This window comes from Urocitellus parryii, chromosome 3 (genome assembly GCF_045843805.1).
Source record: "Urocitellus parryii isolate mUroPar1 chromosome 3, mUroPar1.hap1, whole genome shotgun sequence".
Taxonomy (NCBI): domain Eukaryota; kingdom Metazoa; phylum Chordata; class Mammalia; order Rodentia; family Sciuridae; genus Urocitellus; species Urocitellus parryii.
Window position 1 is genome coordinate 185,234,840 of NC_135533.1, and position 21,781 is coordinate 185,256,620.

General features: G+C 42.2%; 1 protein-coding gene across 8 annotated transcripts in view; it reads right to left on the bottom strand.

Moving 5' to 3' along the window:
• Nek10 (NIMA related kinase 10) overlaps positions 1-21,255 on the bottom strand; it is a 188,030-nt gene extending 166,775 nt beyond the window's left edge. For all 8 annotated transcript variants that reach the window (XM_077795652.1, XM_077795650.1, XM_077795648.1 and 5 more), the window contains exons 1-5: positions 21,182-21,255; positions 20,841-20,901; positions 14,451-14,581; positions 12,745-12,843; positions 2,026-2,110 (exon numbers count right to left, since the gene is read on the bottom strand). In XM_077795652.1, coding sequence (XP_077651778.1) covers positions 2,026-2,110; positions 12,745-12,843; positions 14,451-14,581; positions 20,841-20,901; positions 21,182-21,255 — 450 coding nt within the window. The remainder of the gene's footprint in view (positions 1-2,025; positions 2,111-12,744; positions 12,844-14,450; positions 14,582-20,840; positions 20,902-21,181) is intronic.
• Positions 21,256-21,781: the final 526 nt, after the last annotated feature.

Sequence of the window (21,781 nt, forward strand, 5' to 3'; positions counted from 1 at the left end):
ACTATGGAGCCCATAATCTTGGTTCAACAGGGAGGAAAGGAATAGGTAGCAATGGCAGAGGCTTGCTGAGAGTCACCAGCATAAGTCATAGTAAACCCCAGCATAGCTTTATGACTTTGGCCAACAGTTCTTGGCAACTCAAGATGTTACACAACTGCCTGAACACGTGCTCTTCTGTGTGGGAAGAGTGCCAGGCTGGAGAGGCTCAGAGTCCCCTTCTATGGGAAGACTGGCAATCGGGAATGCTAGCATAATATGTATTTGGTAACAAAATCTCATAAACAAAGCAGTTACTGCATACTTTCCTTTAGAGAGTAGTGCAATCAACTCTCTTCTAATCCATCAAGGACTAGATAAAGAAAGGCGACACTTCAGAGGGGAGATCAGCAGAGTGTGACTCCATTGTGACCAATTTCCTTAACAAGCAGAATATCTCTTAAGGTAAATATTTTGCTAACTTCCACAACTCAGAAAACTGGATCTTCCTTCTTGAATACTTTCACTAGTATCACCCACAGAATGTTTTCATCCAAACTGAGACACCTGAGACACATCAGAGAGTAAAACTATATGAGTGCTATTATTCATGAACTGGGAGCAATGAGCACATACTGAGACTGATCCAGGCAAAATGGAACAAATGTGGGCTGGCGATGTAGCTCAGTGTTGAACAGGTGTTTAGCATGCTCAAGGCCCCATTTTTAATCCTTAGCAATAAAAAAAATAATAATAAAAGGAACAATGGAACAAATGGTTGATTGTTATATGCATATAAACCACACAGAATTGCAAAAGGCAGCTTGGAACCACATGGAACAGCCAGTTCTGTGTGGCTGGTTATGGGGGGAAAGGATGCTACCTACCCACAAAACTGTGAGCAACAGGGACAGAAAGCCATTTGGAGGATGCTGAGCCACATATCAAAGGGTTGTGGTTAGCTACACCATAACAGCACAAGGTCAGGTTAGAATTCCGCATGAGGAATGAGGTTATTGCTCTAAAGGAAAGATGACCATGAATTCCAGAAGACTCATATCAGAACAGGCTCTGTAGCTCCTTGGTACCAAAACACTTTTATGAAAGGCCAATTTGGGGAAAAGTGATTACTAGGGTAATGAAAGAAAATATATTCTGATTTAAATAAGAATTCATTAATAAAATGGAATCCACAATAAAAGATCTGAGTAATCTGAGCTTCCTGGTAGCTTAGGAGGATGGGGCATGAAAAGATACTTCTTGGGGGGGAAAAAACTTATGAAAAGTACATAAACACATGAATAACAAAAATGCTCCTGAGATAGTTAACATTGGCAAGAAGAAACAATGATTAATAAGCAATCTTGAGGCTTTCTCAAACTGTGGTGCCCTGACCAGCAGCCTCATCAGCACCTGGGAACTTATAAAAATGCATATTGTCAGACCCTGACCCAAGCTTACTGAATCAGAAACCATGAGCGATAAAAAGGAAAGATTCAGGACCTCAGAACCCTCCTAAGACCAATGGGGAGGCCCCATGCTCACCTCTAGTTCAGAGTCCCAGCCTAGGGGGGCAGGCAATCTCTGCCGCTGCTACTGAAGCTGCAGCCCTCTTTTCCCATGGTGTCTCTTCAGCCACATGAGAAGGTCCTACTTGTCACCACTGACTTGGGCCTAGTGAGCTGCCTGGCCTTGAACATGCTTGAAAGGTATGGCTAAGTCTATACCTCCTTGAACTGGTAATGGTTTAAAATACCAGGTAGCAATGAAAACAGACCAGAGTTCCATCCATTTAACCTCATAGATTATACAGCAGAAAAATATAGATTTTCATGTCCCCATGAAATCAGTTCTTTTAAACCTTTGTAAAGAGCAGGTGAGATACTTCCCATATTTGGAAGCCACTGAGTTATGAGAGATGAAAATAAATAAATAGATAGATAGATAGATAGGCAGATAAATAACACAGAATATTTCAAAGAAAAGCCCACCCATTTTTCATTTCACCTTTATAACAAGTAGAACATACTTTTATTTTTTCCAACCCACCTGATAACATGGATCCCTCATTAGTAGCCTCAGACAAATTAACACTCTCAGAAAATGAATAGATGGGGCTCGATTAACCCACTCTCTGAAAGAAGAAAACAAAAGAGGACATGTTGATGTTTAAAACCCCAAATGACAGTTCATAACAACACACAGCTATGATGGAAAATAAGGAATACATTAAAGGTGAGAGAAGCACTCAGTTACTTTAAGTTTAGTCTTCAGTGGAGACTGTTTTGATGCTTGCACTCTTGTCCCAAATTTATGCAAAATACATGTAAATCATCTTTGTCACTATGAAACAGAAAACCCCAATACGGACTCATACTGACTCAATAATGCATGACACCTCTCAGCCAAAATAAGTAGCTAAAACTTCCAGGAATTAGTTAGGTACAACTTAATTAGAATTTGTGCCCTAACAGTGTCCATTTGAAAAAAAAAATAATAATACACATAAATTAAGAGAACATTTATTCTTATTTTTAATAACCACATTTACATATCAACAGGGTGTGTGCACCAAAGAACTTTTCAAGCCTTGGAACTGGACTGGACACTATCATGTTCATTTCTTCTTCCATCTGAGTTCCATAAGGCACTTGCTTTTATCATAGCACCCACTGGAAACCCAGCCTCAGAAAAACATGGCACCATCTAAAAGAAGGCAGTACGTACAATCTGATGTTAAAATCAGAAGCTACCTGGAGAAGTTCATGATGGACGTGATAGATGTTGAATAACATTGCGTTTTTCTTGAAATTCTTTAAAAAAAATCCCATGGTGCCCCTGGGAGTTCTTTATAGCCCCAGGGCACTTGGATGCTAAGTTTGAAAACACAGTGGTAAGATGTGTTTTTTTTTTTTTAAATTGGTTTCCCCAGAAACAGACCCTGAGATGAAGATTGATTGGTGTATGCAAATGAATAGTTAAGGATATGCTCACAAGAGAGATCAGTAAGAGAGTGGGGGGAACAGGAAGGGGAAGGGGAGAGAGCCAAGCAAGGATGCAAGAATCTCCAACAAACCTCCCCTCACCCTGCTGGGGTCAGTTACCACCCCCCCCACCCCACTTCACCTCACCCCAGTTATCTGCACTAAGTAAGGCCAGGGTGCTGGGCTTTCTTTCCTACTGCCAAAGCTGTTGCCATTGGCCGAGGGCTGGGAGGGACCTAGGGAACAAATTCTCAGGCACTCCTCACCTTCTGAGCCTGCAGGCGAAGCAGACTCAACAGAGCTTGAGGGTGGTGCCTGTGCTGTTGGACAGGAAGCACCCAGGCCAAAAGGACAAGGACCTAAAGATTCTGGGCAAAGCACCAACATCATCCCACATTTCTACATTGAGACTCATCAGAACCCCCTTGAAATTAAAGTAACAGTCACTGGAGAGTCACATGATGACAGGAACAGAAGGTACAATTACTAAAAGCCAAGCATAGAGATAAGTAATAAAACTGGGCCTGTTGGGGAGGGTGGGGAGGAATCTGTACTTTTGCTTTAAAAAGTAAAAATGCATTCGGTATCTAAAATACCATCAGCAGTTTTCCAGAGAACTATTTAACCCAAAATATCTCTTCATTGCCATCAAATTCTGCAAGTACCCACTGAAGTGCATGTTGAGGGGCTTCCCAATTATTTCTTTGGCAAAAGATGATTTAGTCATGTCCCTTTGAGGGTCTTTAAGGACAGTTGCAATTTTGCTACATCATTGAAAAAGCCAGGCATTACCCTAGTTCAGAAGTCGCAAGGCCCTGTACCCAGTAGCTGCTCAAATATGCACAAATTGACAAATTCCCTGACTTAACCCAGTGTTACCAAGGCAAGCACCTATGGTCTCAGGCCAGGTACCTTTCACTTAATGAACTTAAACCCAAGGGAATCACAGAGTCATTATGGAGTCCTTCATTTCCACATCTTTATAAACTTTGTGGTTAGCTCATAAGTGGGAAGACCAGGTCGGGGGGTAGCCTATGCCCTTCCTGGTCCTGCCTGGCCACCATGAGCAATTTCTTTCATCACTCAGATATATTGTGGTCCAGATTGTATTTGTAGCAAATGTAGTTAAAATGTTAAAACTTTTTAGTTGATTCCCAATGTTGCTGCTTCAGAGTGTGCAGAATGCCAGGTACCTTGTGTTCCGGTCAAGGACACTTGTTTCCAATGTACTGTAACAACAGAGCCCAGACTGGGATGAGCACCTGCAGCTTCCTGAATCTCCGTTTGATTGTTAACATGTCTGACACTGACTTTGTGAGCTCCTCCTTCTAGTCTTCCAAATGGCCAGGCCAAAATCCTTGGTGTTTTTCTTGCTTTCCCTCTTTCCCTCCATCCTTCATCCAATTCTTGAGCAAATCTCCTTTGCTCTACAATCTGACCACTTCTCACCACCTCCCCAACCACCAACCCAGTTCAAGCCATCATACCCTCCTGCTTTGCTTTTTGCAAAAGCCATCTACCTGGGATGCTACCTTTGACCCCTATGTTATTTTTTTTTTTTTTTACGTCTGCCAAGGTGATCCTTACAAACTCCAAGTCACATCACTCCTCTGCCTAAACCCGCCTCTAACTTCCATCTCACTCAGAATAAAAACCAAAGTCCACACCACCCACAAGGCCCCACAGAATCTAGCATTTCCACGACACCCTCTAACCCTGTCGCCTTCCGCAGATCTTTGCTCGCTCACTTCCAGTCACATTGACCCTCCTCCTATCACATGGACCACAAGACATTGCCTAAAGTACTTCCCATGACAGCCTTTTGTGGCCTTTCAACACTGGAACTCCAGAAACAATTAGAAGGATGTTCTCCAAAGTGACAGGAGGCCAGTCGTGTGCAACCGTCGTGTTTGCTTGGAACAGAAGTGGCCTCCCGGCACAGACTACTCCTGAGGTGAGGAGGTCAGACTGGCAGGCTGGGCTCTGCACACAGTTGGACCTGCTACTGTTGAGTGCTGCCCAGCATCACCCATGGGTGGCAGGCTCAGCCGGTGACACTTGTCTTGTGCTGCCCTCCAAACCAGTCCACGGTGGCAATGAAAAATTGGAATAACAAAAACGACCTCAGACTAGTCTATTTCCTCCACTTTCTCCCACCTCCACAGCAGAGCTGGCTTGCATCCAGAGAGGTTACAGTCCTTTAAAGACCTGCCCCCAGTCATATGGAATCTTTGCTTGAGCTGTAGACTCCAGTCAACCTTCGCCTGGCTTGTCCTATACCTATCCTTTGTCGCCAGTGACAGAATTCAGCTTTGTCTTCTCTGTAGTCCTGAGACATTCAACTCTTCTCTCAAGCCTACACATCTAACACCTGAGTGGATGAGACACCCCCCTGCAGCTGAACCCTACCTGGAAAACAGGAGGAAAATCTGTGGCTTTGGTGGTACCACCCCCATGCCATTGCATTTACCAAGCCACCACTACTTCTGCTTCCTGGGAAGGAAGTTGGTTTAGGGGCTTTTCCCATGGCTTTATCTTCTTACGAATGTTTGAGCCTTCCTAGATTACAGCCCCCAGGAGAAACCTAACGCAGGGCAAGAGGTTCCTACCATCACCTAGGCTCCTGGCAAGAGCTGTCCCCCAACAGCTGCCATTAATGCCCTAGCCTCCTCTGGCCCAGGAACCTTGTCAATGACCCTTCTGCCATGGAGGCAAAGCCCAATGTCTTTGGAAAACAGAGACAGGACTCAACCCCAGGGCCACCAGGAGGCAAAATTATCCAGGGTAAAACGGGTAACTGCACGACGGTTTATCCTGACTTCAGACCAGGCACACCCTGCATTGGGGAAAACGTGGCAAATGTGAAATGCATTTTGGAATTAAAACAATCATTGATGGGAGCACTTGTAAAAATATGGTTATTCAAAGGCTCCTATTACAAAGAGAATAACTTTCATCTTTATAAATAGGGAGGTGCTGTGGCTAGCTAAAGGTGGCATGTAGCCCAAACTGTAGTGCAAAGATCCTACATCCCAAAGATCTAACAGAAAGAATGATCGAGTTGCAACAGCTGCTGGTGATGACCTAATGAGGTTGAATGCTGATGGCTTTTCATTATTTAAGAGGAAAATCCATGGGACATTTTAAGAGATGATACATGCTACAAATACGCGTATACTTGGTACTTTTCCTGTTAGCTATAGACAATTTTCATGAAGAAAGTTCATGACCTTTCCTATGTTTTATTCTTATTACAATAAATATTAAAAGGGTTTTTCCCCCCTATTTCCTCCCTATCACACAAGAAAAAACAATTCCAGAATTGTTTTTTTAACTGCTAAAGGAGTGTAAATAAATGAAGATTCCAGAATAATTTTCCAGAATAGTTTCAGAGTTGAAAGTTTGGTTCCAAGCAGATGACTTTTTTGTTTTGATTTGTTTTGCAATTTTGGGACTGAAGCCCAAAGCTATTAATATTGCTACGTGGTTCTGGCCTCGGCTGTTGTAAATGTAAATAGGATTCCTGGTGTCTGAGTCCTCTGGCTTCTCCCCTCTGTGCACCGACCTCTGAAGGAGCAGTTGCTGCTTCCTTGGCTCCCAGCCGTTAACCCTCAACAAGGACCTGGTGCTGTGGGATGGAGCGCTGCTGTTCAAGGGGAACTGTGTGTAAGACGATATATATACATCTGCTTGCCAAGAGTTGGGGGACTAGGAAACACACAATTCAGGGCAACTAGAGAATGATACAAAATACTGTGGCAGGTTGTAAGATAGGTGTTCTTCCTTTCACGGAGTCAGCCCCTGGCACAGCCACGAGAATGACCACGGCTGCATCTAAGTAACAGAGGTGGGAGCCTGACTCCCAGTCCACACTCCTGGCCTCTTGCCCCTCCACCTGGATCCCACACAGGAGCATAACAGAAGAGAGAGTCTCCACGCACATTTAATCTGGGAACAGGCGCTTTCAGCAAAAGTGGCCTGCGGGGGGTCCTTGGAGGCAGCCCTGAAAAACTCATCTGCCTGCAAAGATAGTGTTTCCCTGGAGGACGTGTCTCAAGATAGCAGCCGCAGGGGAGCAAATTCATGAGCAGGCAAATATTTATCCCCTCTTGTGACTGAACTTATGCCACTGCTTTCACAGGACTATTAATACATGGCAGCGTGATCAGCTCCCCACTGCCCTTGACCGGGACCACCTGGCATTTCCCTGTCAAACGTCGGATGCCACTTTGGGCTATCAATATAAAAAGGGGAAGGGAGAAGGTCACTATGGATGTAGCATTTGAAAAGAGAAAGTCTACAGGGTTTCTCTTCCTGGCACAGTGGAAGAAGCCACTGTGTGACAAGGGAGTTCCGCAGGAAACTCCGTCCTGAGGCTGTAGCATTCATTATACAGTAAAGTTGCAGCTACTGAGATGAACAAGAACCCCGAGTGACCAGAGGTTAACTGAATCCGTGTGCTGATGCAACGGATGGGAAATGGCAGAGGTTCCCATTCCCATTCGCATTGTTAACATGCTTCTCTTTGGCCCCTTACACAGAATAAACACCCTTTTCATGTTGTGGTACTGTTTTTGTTAATGCGCACGTAGGCAAACAACCTGCCGCCTTTGACTCAGTGTTTAAAGGTAGGGGAACCCAAGCGCGTTTCAAAATAAATCTCACCTTAACTTCATAAGACTGAGTCCTATCAGTTGTTTGTTTTTGTTCGGGGCAACTGAAAACGTTAAGATTCACATCAAACCTAACATGCAAACGTAACAGAAGCAAGAATGTGTCGGAGGAACTTCATCACAGATGATTACTTAAGGAATCCTCAGACTTGTTTCACTAATTCTCAGTGGTCTCTTGGTTCTTGCACTGTGTTTTCCACTAAACCCAGCCCTGAATGTGCTCCACCCAATGAGAAACCCCTCCAGTGGACCACCCGGCCCCTGAAATCGCAAGGATTCTGAGCAGAAGGGATTGAACTCTAGGTCCCTCCTTCTGCATGACTGATGAAGATGTCAAGGAGCCTGTGTGTATTTATTTACTCACCTGCTATCAGCCAAGCACTGTGATAGCCCAGGAGTCCAGCCCAGGACATGTGGCTGCACTCACCAAGACCAATAACAAATAGAAACAAGAATGTGCGTTGGGTGGTGAATGGAGGAACAACAAAGGTTAAAGTTGCATCAGGTACTGGGGGTTCTATTTCAGGATACTCAAGAGAGGGTTCTCTGGTAAGTTTAGCATCTGCATTGAGGAAGAGAGCCTTGTGAAAGTTTTGTTCAGAAGAGCAGAACAGTTAAATACACAGCCCCTGAGGCAGACGCACTGGAGATTGTGCAAAGAATAGCAAGGAAGTTGGTGAGACTGGAGCAGAGTGAACAAAAATAGAGTTGAGGTCAGAGAGATGCAGGGGCCAGAGCATGAAGGGTCTCGTAGAATGGGAGCTGGGACTTGGAATTTTTTTTATTCTGGGAAGTTACTGAAAGGCCTTGAGCAGAAGACTCACATGATCTGATAGATTTTAAAAGGATATTTCTGGATGCACTGTTGAGAAAAGAGTCTTAAGAGAGCCAAGCATCAAAGGCAGAGAACCCAGTTAGCCTACTGCAATGGTCCAAGCAAGAGATGATGGGCAACATGGACCAGGTTGATAGGTGGGGAGCACTGAAGCTCAGGTTTTCTCATGAGTCAAGAGAAAAATCAAATAGTCCTGATTTAGGTGTTATTGTTGAGATGCCCAACCAGGAAAGAGTCTTCCAATCAATATGTTGAAACACAGGATGCATTTAGAAAGGAAGAGTGCCCTTCTATAGAAGGCTCAGCTTCTCTGAGTGAACTGATGGGGAGTTGAGTGACAGGCGGACTTTCCCAGGGTCTTTAGACATCTCTTGATTTTTCAGCTGTGGAACTCAAGTTCCTGGAATGTGACTGTCACTCACTGCCTGTCTCTCAGAAGCTTGCATACTGATAGCAAACTGTGATTTATTCCTTTGGCCAAGTTTGTAACTGGCTCTGGTGGTCCAAGAACAAGCAGTTCTTTTCTGGGAAGGTGGGAACATTTTAATTTCATGCCTATTAGACATCAAAGTAGATGAGTTTTGTAAGAAGCAGCAGCAAGTAGTAGTAAAGAATGAACATGAACATGACTACCAAAGGGATACTTTTCCCTGGTGCAAACTTAAAAAAAAAAAAAAAAAAAAAAAAAAAAAAAAAAAAAACTCTTTCAAATGTGCTTTGATTAGTGTATCACAAATTAGAACACTTTTCATTATACAGAAATGTTCTAATTAAGAGTGGCTATTGATGATTAACTACACAATTAAAATTGTTTACACAGAAAAAAAAAAGAAACCAGGGAATCAGAAAGGCATAGGAATAAAGAGTACCAGCCAAGATTTTGCCCTAGGATCTTGGACTTAAATTCTCAGCTCCTTCATCTACCCAATGAGATAGACTGGATTTCTTCAAAGTCCGTCCCACCTCTATAAAATTTAGTGGGGTTTTTTTTGTTTTATTTTGTTTTGATTTGTGTGTGTGTGTGTGTGTGTGTGTGTGTGTGTGTGTGTGTGTGTATGTGGTGCTGGAGATTGAACCCAGTACCTTGTGCATGTGAGGCAAAGCACTCTACAAACTGAGCTATATCCCCAGCCCCAAACTGAGGTTTTTTTGCACACATGTGTGCACATGCATGTGTGTGTGCACTTTAAATGCAGGACAGACTCTAAATAACATTTATGAGAAATAAAATTTAAGAACTAGGCTTTTGCTCCAAGTTCACTTACAAGAAGAGGAGGCATCATTTTTTGCTCAAGGACTACATGAGATCCTAGGTTCTTAAAGCTAATTTTCTTCATCTCTACATTTAAAGTGGTAAAGCTTAGAGCAAAAGACAGAGAAACCGAAAAGGCCTCTCCTAATCTTGGTTATTTTAAACAGATTCTTAATGTCCCATCTTGTCATCGTCCTTATTAATGCCCTCTTCTTTGATTGTCAAGTGACCTAACTCCGCCGGGGCCTCACTTGTCAGATTCCGTCAGTTAGGCACCATCACTTTCAATAACTTCACGAAACCCTACGTCCTTAGCCAGATGTGCAAGTTCACTTCACAAGTTAAATGGCATTTGCCTGGTATCACAGAATCTGCCTTCAGCAAAGAATAAACCAAGGAAGAGAGAGCACAGAGAAAGAGATACATAGAAGAGCTATTCATACAGAGGTCAATTTTCTAAGTGGCCAGTGAACAGAGAATATGTCAACGTTGTGACAACTTTTACTTCCCCTGTGCAACCTCATAACAACCTGGTCCTGGAGCCCAGGCACCCTTTATATTTTCCTGTTCAAGCAGATGAGAGGGGAAAAGTGTGAACGTATCTATTAATAACAGGCTGTACTATAAACAAACGATGTTACGGCAGAAAGAAAGGTTAGAAGAGGAAAATTTCTTCCCATGTCCTGCCATGCATTGAGGCTAGCTAGCTGGCATTGCGCAACCTCGGGTTCACGGGCGGGACTTTCTCTTGCCCTTTCAGATTTACCATGAGGCATTTGCACTGTTACCTTATCTGACTCTGGATTAACAAGTCCTGTCTCGTTTCAGATGCCACTTGGCAGGTTCATTTCTGAGAATGGGGGAGTAATTACTGGTCAATCTGAGGAAAAGAACCTAGAAAGGAAGGGTCCATGGGTGTGGGGGAGGGGAGGGGAGGACTGTAGGTGGGGAGAATGAAATAGAAGAGAAACACCACCACCATCAATTGGGTAGAAATTGAGGGAAGGATTGGAAGGGGGGGGTCACATTGTGCTGAGGAGTCTATATTTCCAATCAGTCATAAGTTCAGGGGAAGACTGTGTGTAGTGTTAACATCCTAAATATGCCCAGTCTTGTCCAGAACCAGAACTGGACAGAGGACTGAAGTTTCCACTCCCAATCTCATCCAGCCTTTAGTGCTTAATAAAAATGGTATATATTTACCAATTTTCCCTTGTTTTGGGGTAGTGGACAATTTCTGACCAGAGTAGATTTTGAGTCCCTGGGAAGAGAGAGACCACACGTCTATTCATCTTTATATAGTCACCCTTTCTTCCTTCACCATTCTTCCTTTTCTTACAGACAGTAATTTGTGATAGCATCAGTTTGTTTGATTAATCAAATCTAAGCCTTCTATCCAAAACGAATACAATACTAAACTGGATGTTCACAAAGGAAGGAAATAGGAAGCCATATCAGAAAAAGCCCTGAGATGTAAGTCTAAAGTTAGAGGGGAAGGAAAAAAAATTAAAAAGATGGTCCTGGCCATCTTAGCAAGGTTGCATGAGGTGAGGGACAATGGAAGACCTTGGTACTTAAGCCATCTTTTACCCAATCCTTCTTTTAGAACAGAAATGAACACAGCAATCTTTCAGCAGCCAAAGGATGACATAAAAGGATGCTCTTGATGTTCAACATTCCTAAATTCCTTCTCGTACTAGGAAAGCAAAGAGACTCACAATTATCTCTTCCTAGTTTGAAGACTTCCAGGGACTGCTCATATTACAATAAAGTAATCCATCCAACCTAACATGCCCCATTAATCACTAAGAATAAGACATCTCTTGACTTCAGAACGGTTAGGATCTTTTTTAATTGGCGGATGCTCTCCCTTGCCCAATTATTTCCCCTAACAATTTCTGCATCTACTGCCTTCCCCCAAAGTACAGACCTGACAAATGGTTTATGGACATCCCTTGGAAAGTCCATCCATTTGGCAGTCACTCTGCAGTAATTTCATATGCAACACTAAATGACCCCATCCAAAATATCAAGTCACGAGGCCACCACTTAGTCACATATTTAGTAGCTGGCTCTCCATGGAGGATGCATCAGGACACCGTTCTCCTTAAAATCAGCTACTGCATGGGGCAAAGTCAAAGTGTTATTTTGATCCAGGCCTTAAATTATTAATACTCCTATTTTTATTTTTCATGATAGGAGTAGTTTTTCTCCTTCTCACGAAGACAGAAGTCAGATATCTCAAAGTCCCATTGAAGAAGATTTAAGTTTCTTCATCAACATATTTTTACTGGATCTTCTGGGAAGGGTTAAAGGGCAGGTCCAACCATGACAGGATGTTGGGAGCCTTCTTCATGTGCATCAGCCGCATAACCAGCTCTCCTGTGAAGCACCTCAGAATGATAAAAAAAAATTCAATCCTGACAGCTCTAGGGCCAGCTGAAGGCTACCTGAATGCCCTGATATTTATGAGAGAGAATCCAGAGTATGTATCAACTGATCCTTCCTCTACGTCCCAGTTGCCACACCTGTGTTAGGATAGGTCTAAGAACAAAGGGGACAGCATTTGATTTGGTCCTGAGAAGCAATGTCTTCAGGGGGCTGTGGCTGGATATTGCACACTCATCCTTTCTTTCTTCAAGGTCAAGGCTGGGGCAGTTCCTTTGATCAGTCATTGTATGAACTGCAAAAGTGTACCTGAAGGATGTCATCCATGGCGTAACCCAACATGTCCTTGAGTATCCCAATTCAAAATAAGGAAATTAAGGAAAACAATGTAACTTGAGTGTCTTCCCACTTTACCTTACCTGTCACCAAACTCAGCTAGATTCAGGACATAACCAGAGTGATATTAATGAGATTAAATGCAACACCTACTTATTTGCCTCTTTCTCAATGGCCTTTGCTCTATTTCATCCTCTTATTACATGTTCTTGTAAGTTGCTTCAAATCACATTCTGTGTATAAGATATATGAAATATGCCTTTCTTGGGTAACAGTCTACCTTTCCAAGGACAGTCTTACCTGCATATGAGTCTATTTTTCACCAAGGCTGTAAAGATCTCCTGAAATAACACATGCTGGGGATGTTTGCTGAAATTCCTTTCATTCTTGTAGTTTATACTGAGATGAAACAAACAGAAGAGCATTTTGAAATAAAAATTACTTAGGATGTCTCAAAAAGTTACCAATGCAACACAAATACCTTGTATACTCAAGGCAACTATTGAAGGATTCTTGAGGTTTAACCCTGCTAAAGGCAAGATAGGAACTAGAAATTCAATTGTAAAATTAACGATGAAGAATATAGTCAAGCATATGCCTTTCATCTTACCATATTAATTAAATTGTTCCTTACAAACACTTAACAGCTAAAATTGGTCAGAGGGGAAAAAATGGAATATGGAGAGAAAAAAAAAATGTCTGGGGCCATTATCTAGATGGATTGCACCAGGCACTTTAGCCGTCAATACCAATGGTGGTCACAAGTATTTCTTTGTAGATAACAGGAGTTTATTAACAGTCTACACTCCATCAGCCATAGTGACTGCTTGATTGTTATTGTTTATGTTTCATGTATATGTGTTTTTAATACAACTTTGGAAATATTCAGATTCCAGGTTCTTTTTGCTGATGTAAGAGCCTATCAAAGAGGTTAAAAATAGCCTCATCGCATTCCACTTTAATCCTAGAAGAGGATAAAAGACAATGCACATAAGGGTCACGTTGCTGTGGTATGTGTAATATTTTGGTGCATCTTAAAATAGGCTAGTTTTGAGATCTAGGCCAAATAAGCTGGAATTACATGAATATACCCTCTTGAAGGCAAGTTCTATAACCTTGTGTCATCATTTGTAACCATCTGCCTTTGAAGCCTTTTAGATGTCATTAGCCTGCACGTAAGTCCCCACCCTGGCCAGGGGAGGGCTGTCCTGATTTCTTAGTACACGGACACGGGCAAACTGGATAAGTAACAATAACCATTTATTGTTCCTCACTGAAGACATATTTTAAAACTATGAACCCATGTCATGTCATGCGGATTATTGGACTCATTAAATTCATGGAGTGATAGGAAAAACAATCGAGGCCCAATAAATACATGGTCATTCTAGAATATTCATGTCAATATTTCATGCCATTCATTATTTACATGGCACTTAGTGCCAAATGACCTAAGCACATTGTAGAACTGAGAGAACCAGCTCCTGGAAGGGGAGTGGCCCATGAGAATGCACAGCTTCCCGGAGGTCTACATGGCAACAGAAATCAACACAGGCTGACACTTGCAGTGTTGCAGGTGAGGTGCTCTCCCTGCAACTGAAAACCTGGTTGCTTTGACTACCACATTTTTTTTTTAGCCACCACATCTGTTCACAGCAACTGATTCTTTTATTTCTTCTCATTACTGGAAAGATGTAGATTGACTAAAGACTCAGCAAAGCTCAGAATCCGCCTGGCCAGGTCACAACCTGGAACCACTTCCTCGTTGAGCAAATGCCAACTGTAAGTCAGCACAGTGTCCTGAAAGTCCCAGGTCAGTTCCACCTGTGACCATTAAGCCTGTTATTTATGCATTATTGCTGGGAATGGTTGAAGCTTTTAACTAAAAAGATTAAACCGAGGATCTCCATGGGAAATTTTGAAAACAGATTTTAAATGGTAGCTCCTGTCATACACATTAAGAAGCTATGGAGAACAGGTTGCTGGAGGCACAGGAGATTTCTTACCTAAAATTTTCAAGTTCAACAGCTTCTGTGGACTCGTGCCACTGACCTCGAGCTCTGTGTCCACCCGCCTTGATGGCGGGGTCAGACTTCGTCATGCTATTTTGGGCACTATCAAAGTTAATGGCTGGAAGCTACAGAAATAGAAGCACAGAGTACGTGCGTGAGGATCACAATTCAGCACAGGATAAAGAAAGTAACAAAATGGGGGGAGGCAGAGGGGAGGCCAAAGAGCACAAGGATTTTCCAGGTCAATAAGTAAGATGACAGCCCTGTTAACTGGAGGTGTTTTCTGAGAGTTGAGCATCTTTGACTTAAAACATTTACTCTCTACCTTACACTATTTTTAATTCATAGCTGACAATACTACTTGTCATATCTTATGGTGACTTATTATTTTCAGTCTCCTTTGCTTATCTTTTTTTTGAGGGGCAGAGGTAGGGGCGGGGAGGATGCCAGGGATTGAACTCAGGGGTGCTCAACCACTGTAGCACATCCCCAGCTCAATTTTGTGTTTTATTTAGAAACAGGGTCTCAATGAGTTGCTTAGCGCCTCACCATTGCTCAGGCTGACTTTGAACTCGTGATCCTCCTTCCTCAGCCTCCTGAGCTTCTGGGATTACAGGCATAAACTACCACCCCTGGCATTCCCTTGCTTATAATATCAGGAAACTTGTCCATTTTGGTTCAATGCTGTTTACCCAGCACTTGGTGCAATGCTGGGGACACAGGTCTGAGATGAGGCCTAGGCATCAGGGGATTTTGAAGCTTCTTGTGTGTTTTAGCTGTGGACCTGGAGAGTTTCTGGGTCCAGGGAGATCACTCTGGCATAGTGTGATGTGCCCAGACTGAGAAGCAGACATCACATACGCATTCCATCTTCCACATTAGCCAAGTATACACACCGCTTACCAGGTAGTGGGGATATGTTGATAAGTGAGAATCTATCACTTTTAATCAGTCTGAACATCCAACAGTATTTATGAAAGACATTAAAATACTTATAAAAGTTCATCATAAGAAAAATAAAATTTAGCCAGGTGCAGGGACATCCAGCCACTTAGGAGGCTGAGGCAGGAGGATTGCAAATTCAAAGCCAGCCTCAGCAACTTAGCAAGACCCTGTATCCGTGGTAAAGCACCCTGGGTTAAAAACCTAGTAGAAAAGAAAAAGAAAGAAAATCTGTTTACATTAACCACAACAGCATGTCTCCATTTACCGAATGAACTGGAGAGTGACTCATATAATAAGTTGTCAAGTTATCAGTATTCAAATAGTTTCTCTAGAAAAAATACATTCTAAAAAGGACATTGTTTTATAGCTCACCAAAAAAAAAAAAAAAATCCTTCCTCATACACCAACCATGGTTGAATTTTCAAAATATTAATAAAAAGGGCTAGAGTGTGGCTCAGTGGTAGGGCACTTTCTTATCATTCAAGAAGCTCTGGGTTCAATCCCTGGCGCGACACACACAAACATATCAAACATTTCATCAGGTAAAAATTACCTTTCTATTTCAGTTCAGTCAGTGAAACTACAATAGGCCATGGACACCGGAGGCAGCGCTGTTTAGTGGTTAGGAGAACAAACTCTCTGATCAGCTCTGTGGGAGTCAATCCACCATGAGCTAGCTGTATGATTTGGGGAAATTTTCTTAATCTCTCTGCGCCTTAGTTTTTACATCATTAAAATAGAAATGATAATAGTAGACATAGGACTGGGGCTGGGGCTCCATGATAGAGCTTTTGCCTTGCATGTGTGAGGCTCTGGGTTTGATCCTTAACACCACATAAAAATAAATATTAAATAAAGATATTTTTTAAAAAAATATATATATTAAAAATAGTAGTAGTACTAGTAGCACAAGTAGTATGTTTGTATGTCAGAGTCATCGTGAAAGTTAAATGAATTACTATTTATAAGGCACTTGCTATGTGCCAGGTATACTTCTACCTCTTTGCCAATACTCTTTCAATCCTCATAATTATTCCCATTGTTCAGATGAATTTGCCAAATAAATCAAATGCTTCATTAGGTGATTTTTCAGATCTGAACTGATGACCCAAATGATATTAGACACAAAGCCACAGCAACAAGCAAATTTTCCTGTGTTAACACGAAATGTTACAACAGAGAGAAAATAGGAAGCAGGTTTTCCAGGTCCAAGGAATTTCAGATCCCCTTGCCACTGGCACGATTCCTAGAATACTGTTTGCAAGAGAGAAAAGTAGCCAAGACAGAGAAAGCAAACTCAAGCCACCAAAGGAGAAGGCAGAAAGTTTCCATGTCCAGCGGTCATCACCCTGGTGGGCAAAGCAGGCAGCCAGGGTTGGGAATCAACTCATGGAGCTCCAGTGGATAAGATGAACTTGGCATCCATAGGTGCAACTTACACTTTTTTGTCGAACCCGGAACTCAATGCTATTGTTAATACTAGCACATATCAATTGTACAAATTAATGGGTTTCATTGTGACATTTCCATACATGCATATAATGTGCTTTGATGATATTCACCCTTTCTATGACCCTCTCTTACCTCCCTCCGTCCTGGAAAGACCACAGTTTAACAATAGGAACCTTGAAACAACCCATCCACTTCAGATGAAAGCAATGTGAGTTCAGATCCCTGGAGCATGTTCCCTTGGCTCCTCAATGCCTCAGACCTGCTGGTTATCTGACCTGTGGGTATCTGACCTCTCCATGCCTGGACATGTGCAGCCTGTAACTGATCACGTTCCAGGGCTCAGTTCAAACAGCCTCCTGGTGAGCACTTATCCATGCCTTCCTGGGGAGAGCTTACCTCTCCTCTTACAACACTTATCACAGTCTAGTACAATGTCCAGTTTACAAATCAGCGTTCTGGCTTTGAATTCAGCCACCCTGTAGGGAGCATCACCTCTAACAAAGCCTGGCATATAGTAGATACTCAAATAGGAAGAGGCTGAATGAATGCTCATTTCATTCCCAGACAACGAACTCATCTGAAACCACCTCCAGATGAGTTCACCCAATCAGCACACTTGTTGCAGACACATGGTGTGCCAGACATTGTATGAGAATCTGGATATACAGTCATCAGAACAGCCATGGCCTCTGCCATCAAGGACCTTATAGTCACCCAGGTGGTGGGAAATTGCAGACAGTAAGCAGGCTTGAGAGACACACTGCAGAATTAGTGAACAGGGGTTTGTCGAGGTGGAAAATAAAGGAGGAAGCTCAGGCACCATGGACCAGAAGGGAAGGTAGAAAAGAACAGCGAATGCATGCTCAGCTGGAAGGTACCTGTGTAGCTAACGTGGAGAGCAAGCTCTGCAGACACAGGGAGCACACAGTCAGGACAAAGAGCAAAGGCAGAGCCCCATAACACAACGAAACAATGAGGGACATGGCCTGGCTCATCAGAGATCCAGCTAGAGAAGCATTCAGTTCTCTACAACTCTGCCTGAACCCACAGGGTAGATTTCCTCTGTAACCAGCAATTGGTCATCTTGACCCATTTGCAAAAAGAAAGAAAGGGGGAAAAAAAAAACCAGGCCATATCATATCTTATTACAGCATAAATTCAGGTGAATGGGACTTAATCTCAAATTTCCTTTCCAAATTGACTGCTAAAAATCTCAGAGCCAAATTTGAGAACTACTCACATATTTTATTGGGCATTTCTGCCTTATCCCAACTCTACTGTGCACCCAGCCCTTGTTTTACTTTTATTGTTGGTCCTGTTTTTAATTTGATTTAGGGGAACCCATCATACTTCATGCATATTGGACGGCAGGATCATGTGAGCCAGCAGGGCTCACCATTGGACAGCTCTTCTTGGGGGATGGGGGAGTTAGTCTTTGGAGCCGGGGCCACTCCCAACACTTACAGACTCCTTACATTCTTTCTGGAACAAGCAAAGGTATAAATAAATTCTCGAGTTACCTTCTCCAGAATATTCCTTCTCCTATAAATCTCTCCACACTATTTTATGAAATAAGAATAAGTACTCAGAATAACACTTATTAGTTCAGAATTACAAATGTGTGAAAGTTTTATAAACAGAATTAGGCATAAATCTTGTGAGCCTTGGGAACCTTCATCCAATTGAAGACAGTTATTTTCATTTTGTTTTCCTTAGAGCTATCTACTTTCTGAATAATTCAAGCATTACAAATATGCATTCCTGTTTGTGTGAAATATTTAACAAAAAGATATGCCATGCGAACATGTCAGACAACGGATGGCCAATTCCAAAGTTGGCTACAAGGGAGAAATCATTAAATTAACTTTAATTAAGCCTTCCAGGGGTCAAGAAGGAAGTGTAGAACGGGGACAAAATAGAACTATTAAGGATGAACTTCAAAGTTCATCCTTTGAGCTAAAAAACCAACAAGAACCAAGACACCACCATCATATTTCTTTTGCCTGGATCAGGGGCTTGTATATATTCATGGGGTGTCACAATTCAGTTAGGAAAAAAAAATAATAACCCCAAACTCACTGAATTAGAGGATACAGTGAACCAGAGAGAGAAGTCAATGTTGCTGGCACTGGGAAATGTCCATCTTGTTAGGAAATAAGATACGTGGACAAGACTTTCCAAAGTGAGAGGAAAAATAATGCTTTGCTGGTGAGAGAGCTGCCTTGGGAAGAGAGTGGTCACTTTGGGCATGGCAGATGATATGCGGAGGTGGTATCATGAGATGTGGGTTTGGGAAATAGGTTAGAACTCATAGGGAAGAAATCTGGGAGAAGAGAATAGTAAAAAACAAAGAATAGAAGTGTTCGGTATTAGGATTACATCGCAGAAAGCACAATCAATGAGAGCAACCAAAACAAAAATCAATGAGAATCAATGAGAGCAACCAAAACAAAAATGTCCCACCAAAGTCTTAAAATTCTCTCCAAGGAAGCATGGGTTTGTGAGCAGAGAGCCAGGAAGATTATTTTGGCAGTACAGAAACAGACAGAGGGCAGAGTGACTGCTGAAATAGGTACACAAGAAGAAAGTTTTTCCCCAGGGCTGTAGCATTAATAACAGAGAAGAATGGGCTCACAGAGGAAAGGTATTTTTTTTTTTACTGCAAATCGATGCTCATTCAACAATTTCTTTTAACTATAATTTTATTTTCCAACACATTTAAAAGATATCTCAGGGCTGGGGATGTGGCTCAAGCAATAGCGCGCTCGCCTGGCATGCGTGTGGCCTGGGTTCGATCCTCAGCACCACATACAAACAAAGATGTTGTGTCCGCCAAAATAATAAAAAAAGAAAACTAAACAATTAAAACTCAAAAATAAATAAATAAATAAATAAATAAAAGATATCTCAATGGTTAGAGACACGTGTTGCAAAATGGGAGTGCCTGGGTCCAGAACTATGACCTTTGGAAATCATTTAATGTCTCTGTGCCTTAGTTTCCTCATCTGTATAAAGGGCATTTGTAAATTATTAAGCAAGATCATGCAGGTAGAGCACAGGTACATAGTAAGTGTTCCCTAACTATATCATTATTCGGCCTTCATATGCCATCAAATCATTAGAAAATCAGTCTATAGTATAAATAGATACATAAAAATGCTATAGTTCTCTGATAAGTTTGCTTGATGAAACAAAAACCCTTAAGGTTGGCATTATTAACCACATGGGCTCTTAAACAAAACTAACCTAAACAATTATAATTTAATAGACTTTGGAGCCAGAAGACGAGGGTTGAAGTTCCATCCCTGCCATTTCCTAGTTGTGAACGCTACATAGCTGTAATTGTTGTTATTAGCATTGCTACATTGTTCCCAAACCTCCTTGAACAGCTTCTAATATCTAATGACTTTCCAAAGTCTTCATAGAAGCAAAACCAAAAAGAAAAGTTTCAAGATAAATTAAAGTGGGAGTACCATTCCTTCCTTTGCTGTTCAAAATAACCAAAGCTCACTCCTCTCTCCTTTTTGGTGGGATATGATTAGCCCCAAGCCCCAAGAGCTGCACCATTAACAGCAAGGGCAGGAGCAGAGGGAGGAGGAGGAGGAGGAGGAGAACGAGGTAACCGTGCTTTGGAAAAACCAATTTCCATGAAGCTCTGAAGAGGCCGATTTGGGCATTCGATAAAAGAGTTTGCTGATTATAGAGTGAAGAGTAAAAGCTTTGCCCGAGAGGATCCGTGGGGATGAGCAGAGGAGAAAGACAAGGCGCCCGCAGGAGAGGAGGATGAAAAAGCTGTGGATGCCAAGTCTTGGCAGGGCCTGAACCAGGAATGAGAGAAACAGCCAGATGAAGCAAGAGAAGACACGAGAAGAACAAAGAAACTGGACATATCGTGCTTGTAAAGATGTTAAATGGATCCCTTTGGAAACACCTGATTCTCTTTTATTAAATCATGCACATTCTTTGGAAAAAAAAAAAAAAAACTACCTGTTGTTTGCTTGATTGAACGTTCAAAAGGCACCGGAGTCTTTTAAGATCTGAATAGTCCCTAGGAGAGAAAATACCATAACGTCAACCAACAGAAAGCACCAGGTGAATGGGGTCATATTACCCACTGGTGACACTGCTACTTGCAGGCCTGCTTTATAGACCAACTTGGACACACCCACCATTTTTCCCTTGGAACTCGACAAAGGGTCAAATGTTTCAGTGGGCACTGTAACCGCAATAGCAGTTGTTAGGAGTCTACACTATTTCTCAGAAAGCTATTCAATCTGCTCAATAGTCACTGCCTCGGTTAATAATTAGTAAAGAGCATATGGGGTTACCTGCTGGCGACTCCTTGCTGTTTTTTATCAGTTGACTTTTCTGTGGTCTTCACCTTTTTGTCTGGATCAGGCATTGTAAACCATCAATGCCCCAGAATTAACATCGCATTCCTTTCAAAGTAAAACGGAGGGAAAAATGTGAGTTGGTTTGGGTGAATCAGAACGTTCTCGTTTAATACAGACAAGATTCACTTACAACATCTATTTTAACATGCAAACACTCATATCTATTTCTAATACAAGAACAAAAGTGTTCATATGGATACCCTCTCTCTTCAAAGAGCTTTGGATATATTTAGGGCATAGGTTATAGTGGCCCCCTGAGCCTGTTTTTTTCTGGGTGTTCTTGATTTCAAGGATTCTGACCTAGTGCACCACAGGTGTTGTTCTGCATGTCAGAAAACGTATGACCACTCTGGGTTTCCAAAATGTATGCCTTTGAACAAATACCTAAAGCTCAATCGATGCTTTTATGCTGTCTCACTTGCCTTTCTCAACAAGAATCCTTAATTATATGCTGCCCATCATAGGGTTCCTTTGTCATCATGGGTCATGTCCCTAATAGTCTCAGAGAAAGTCCCACCCACTCATAAATAACCG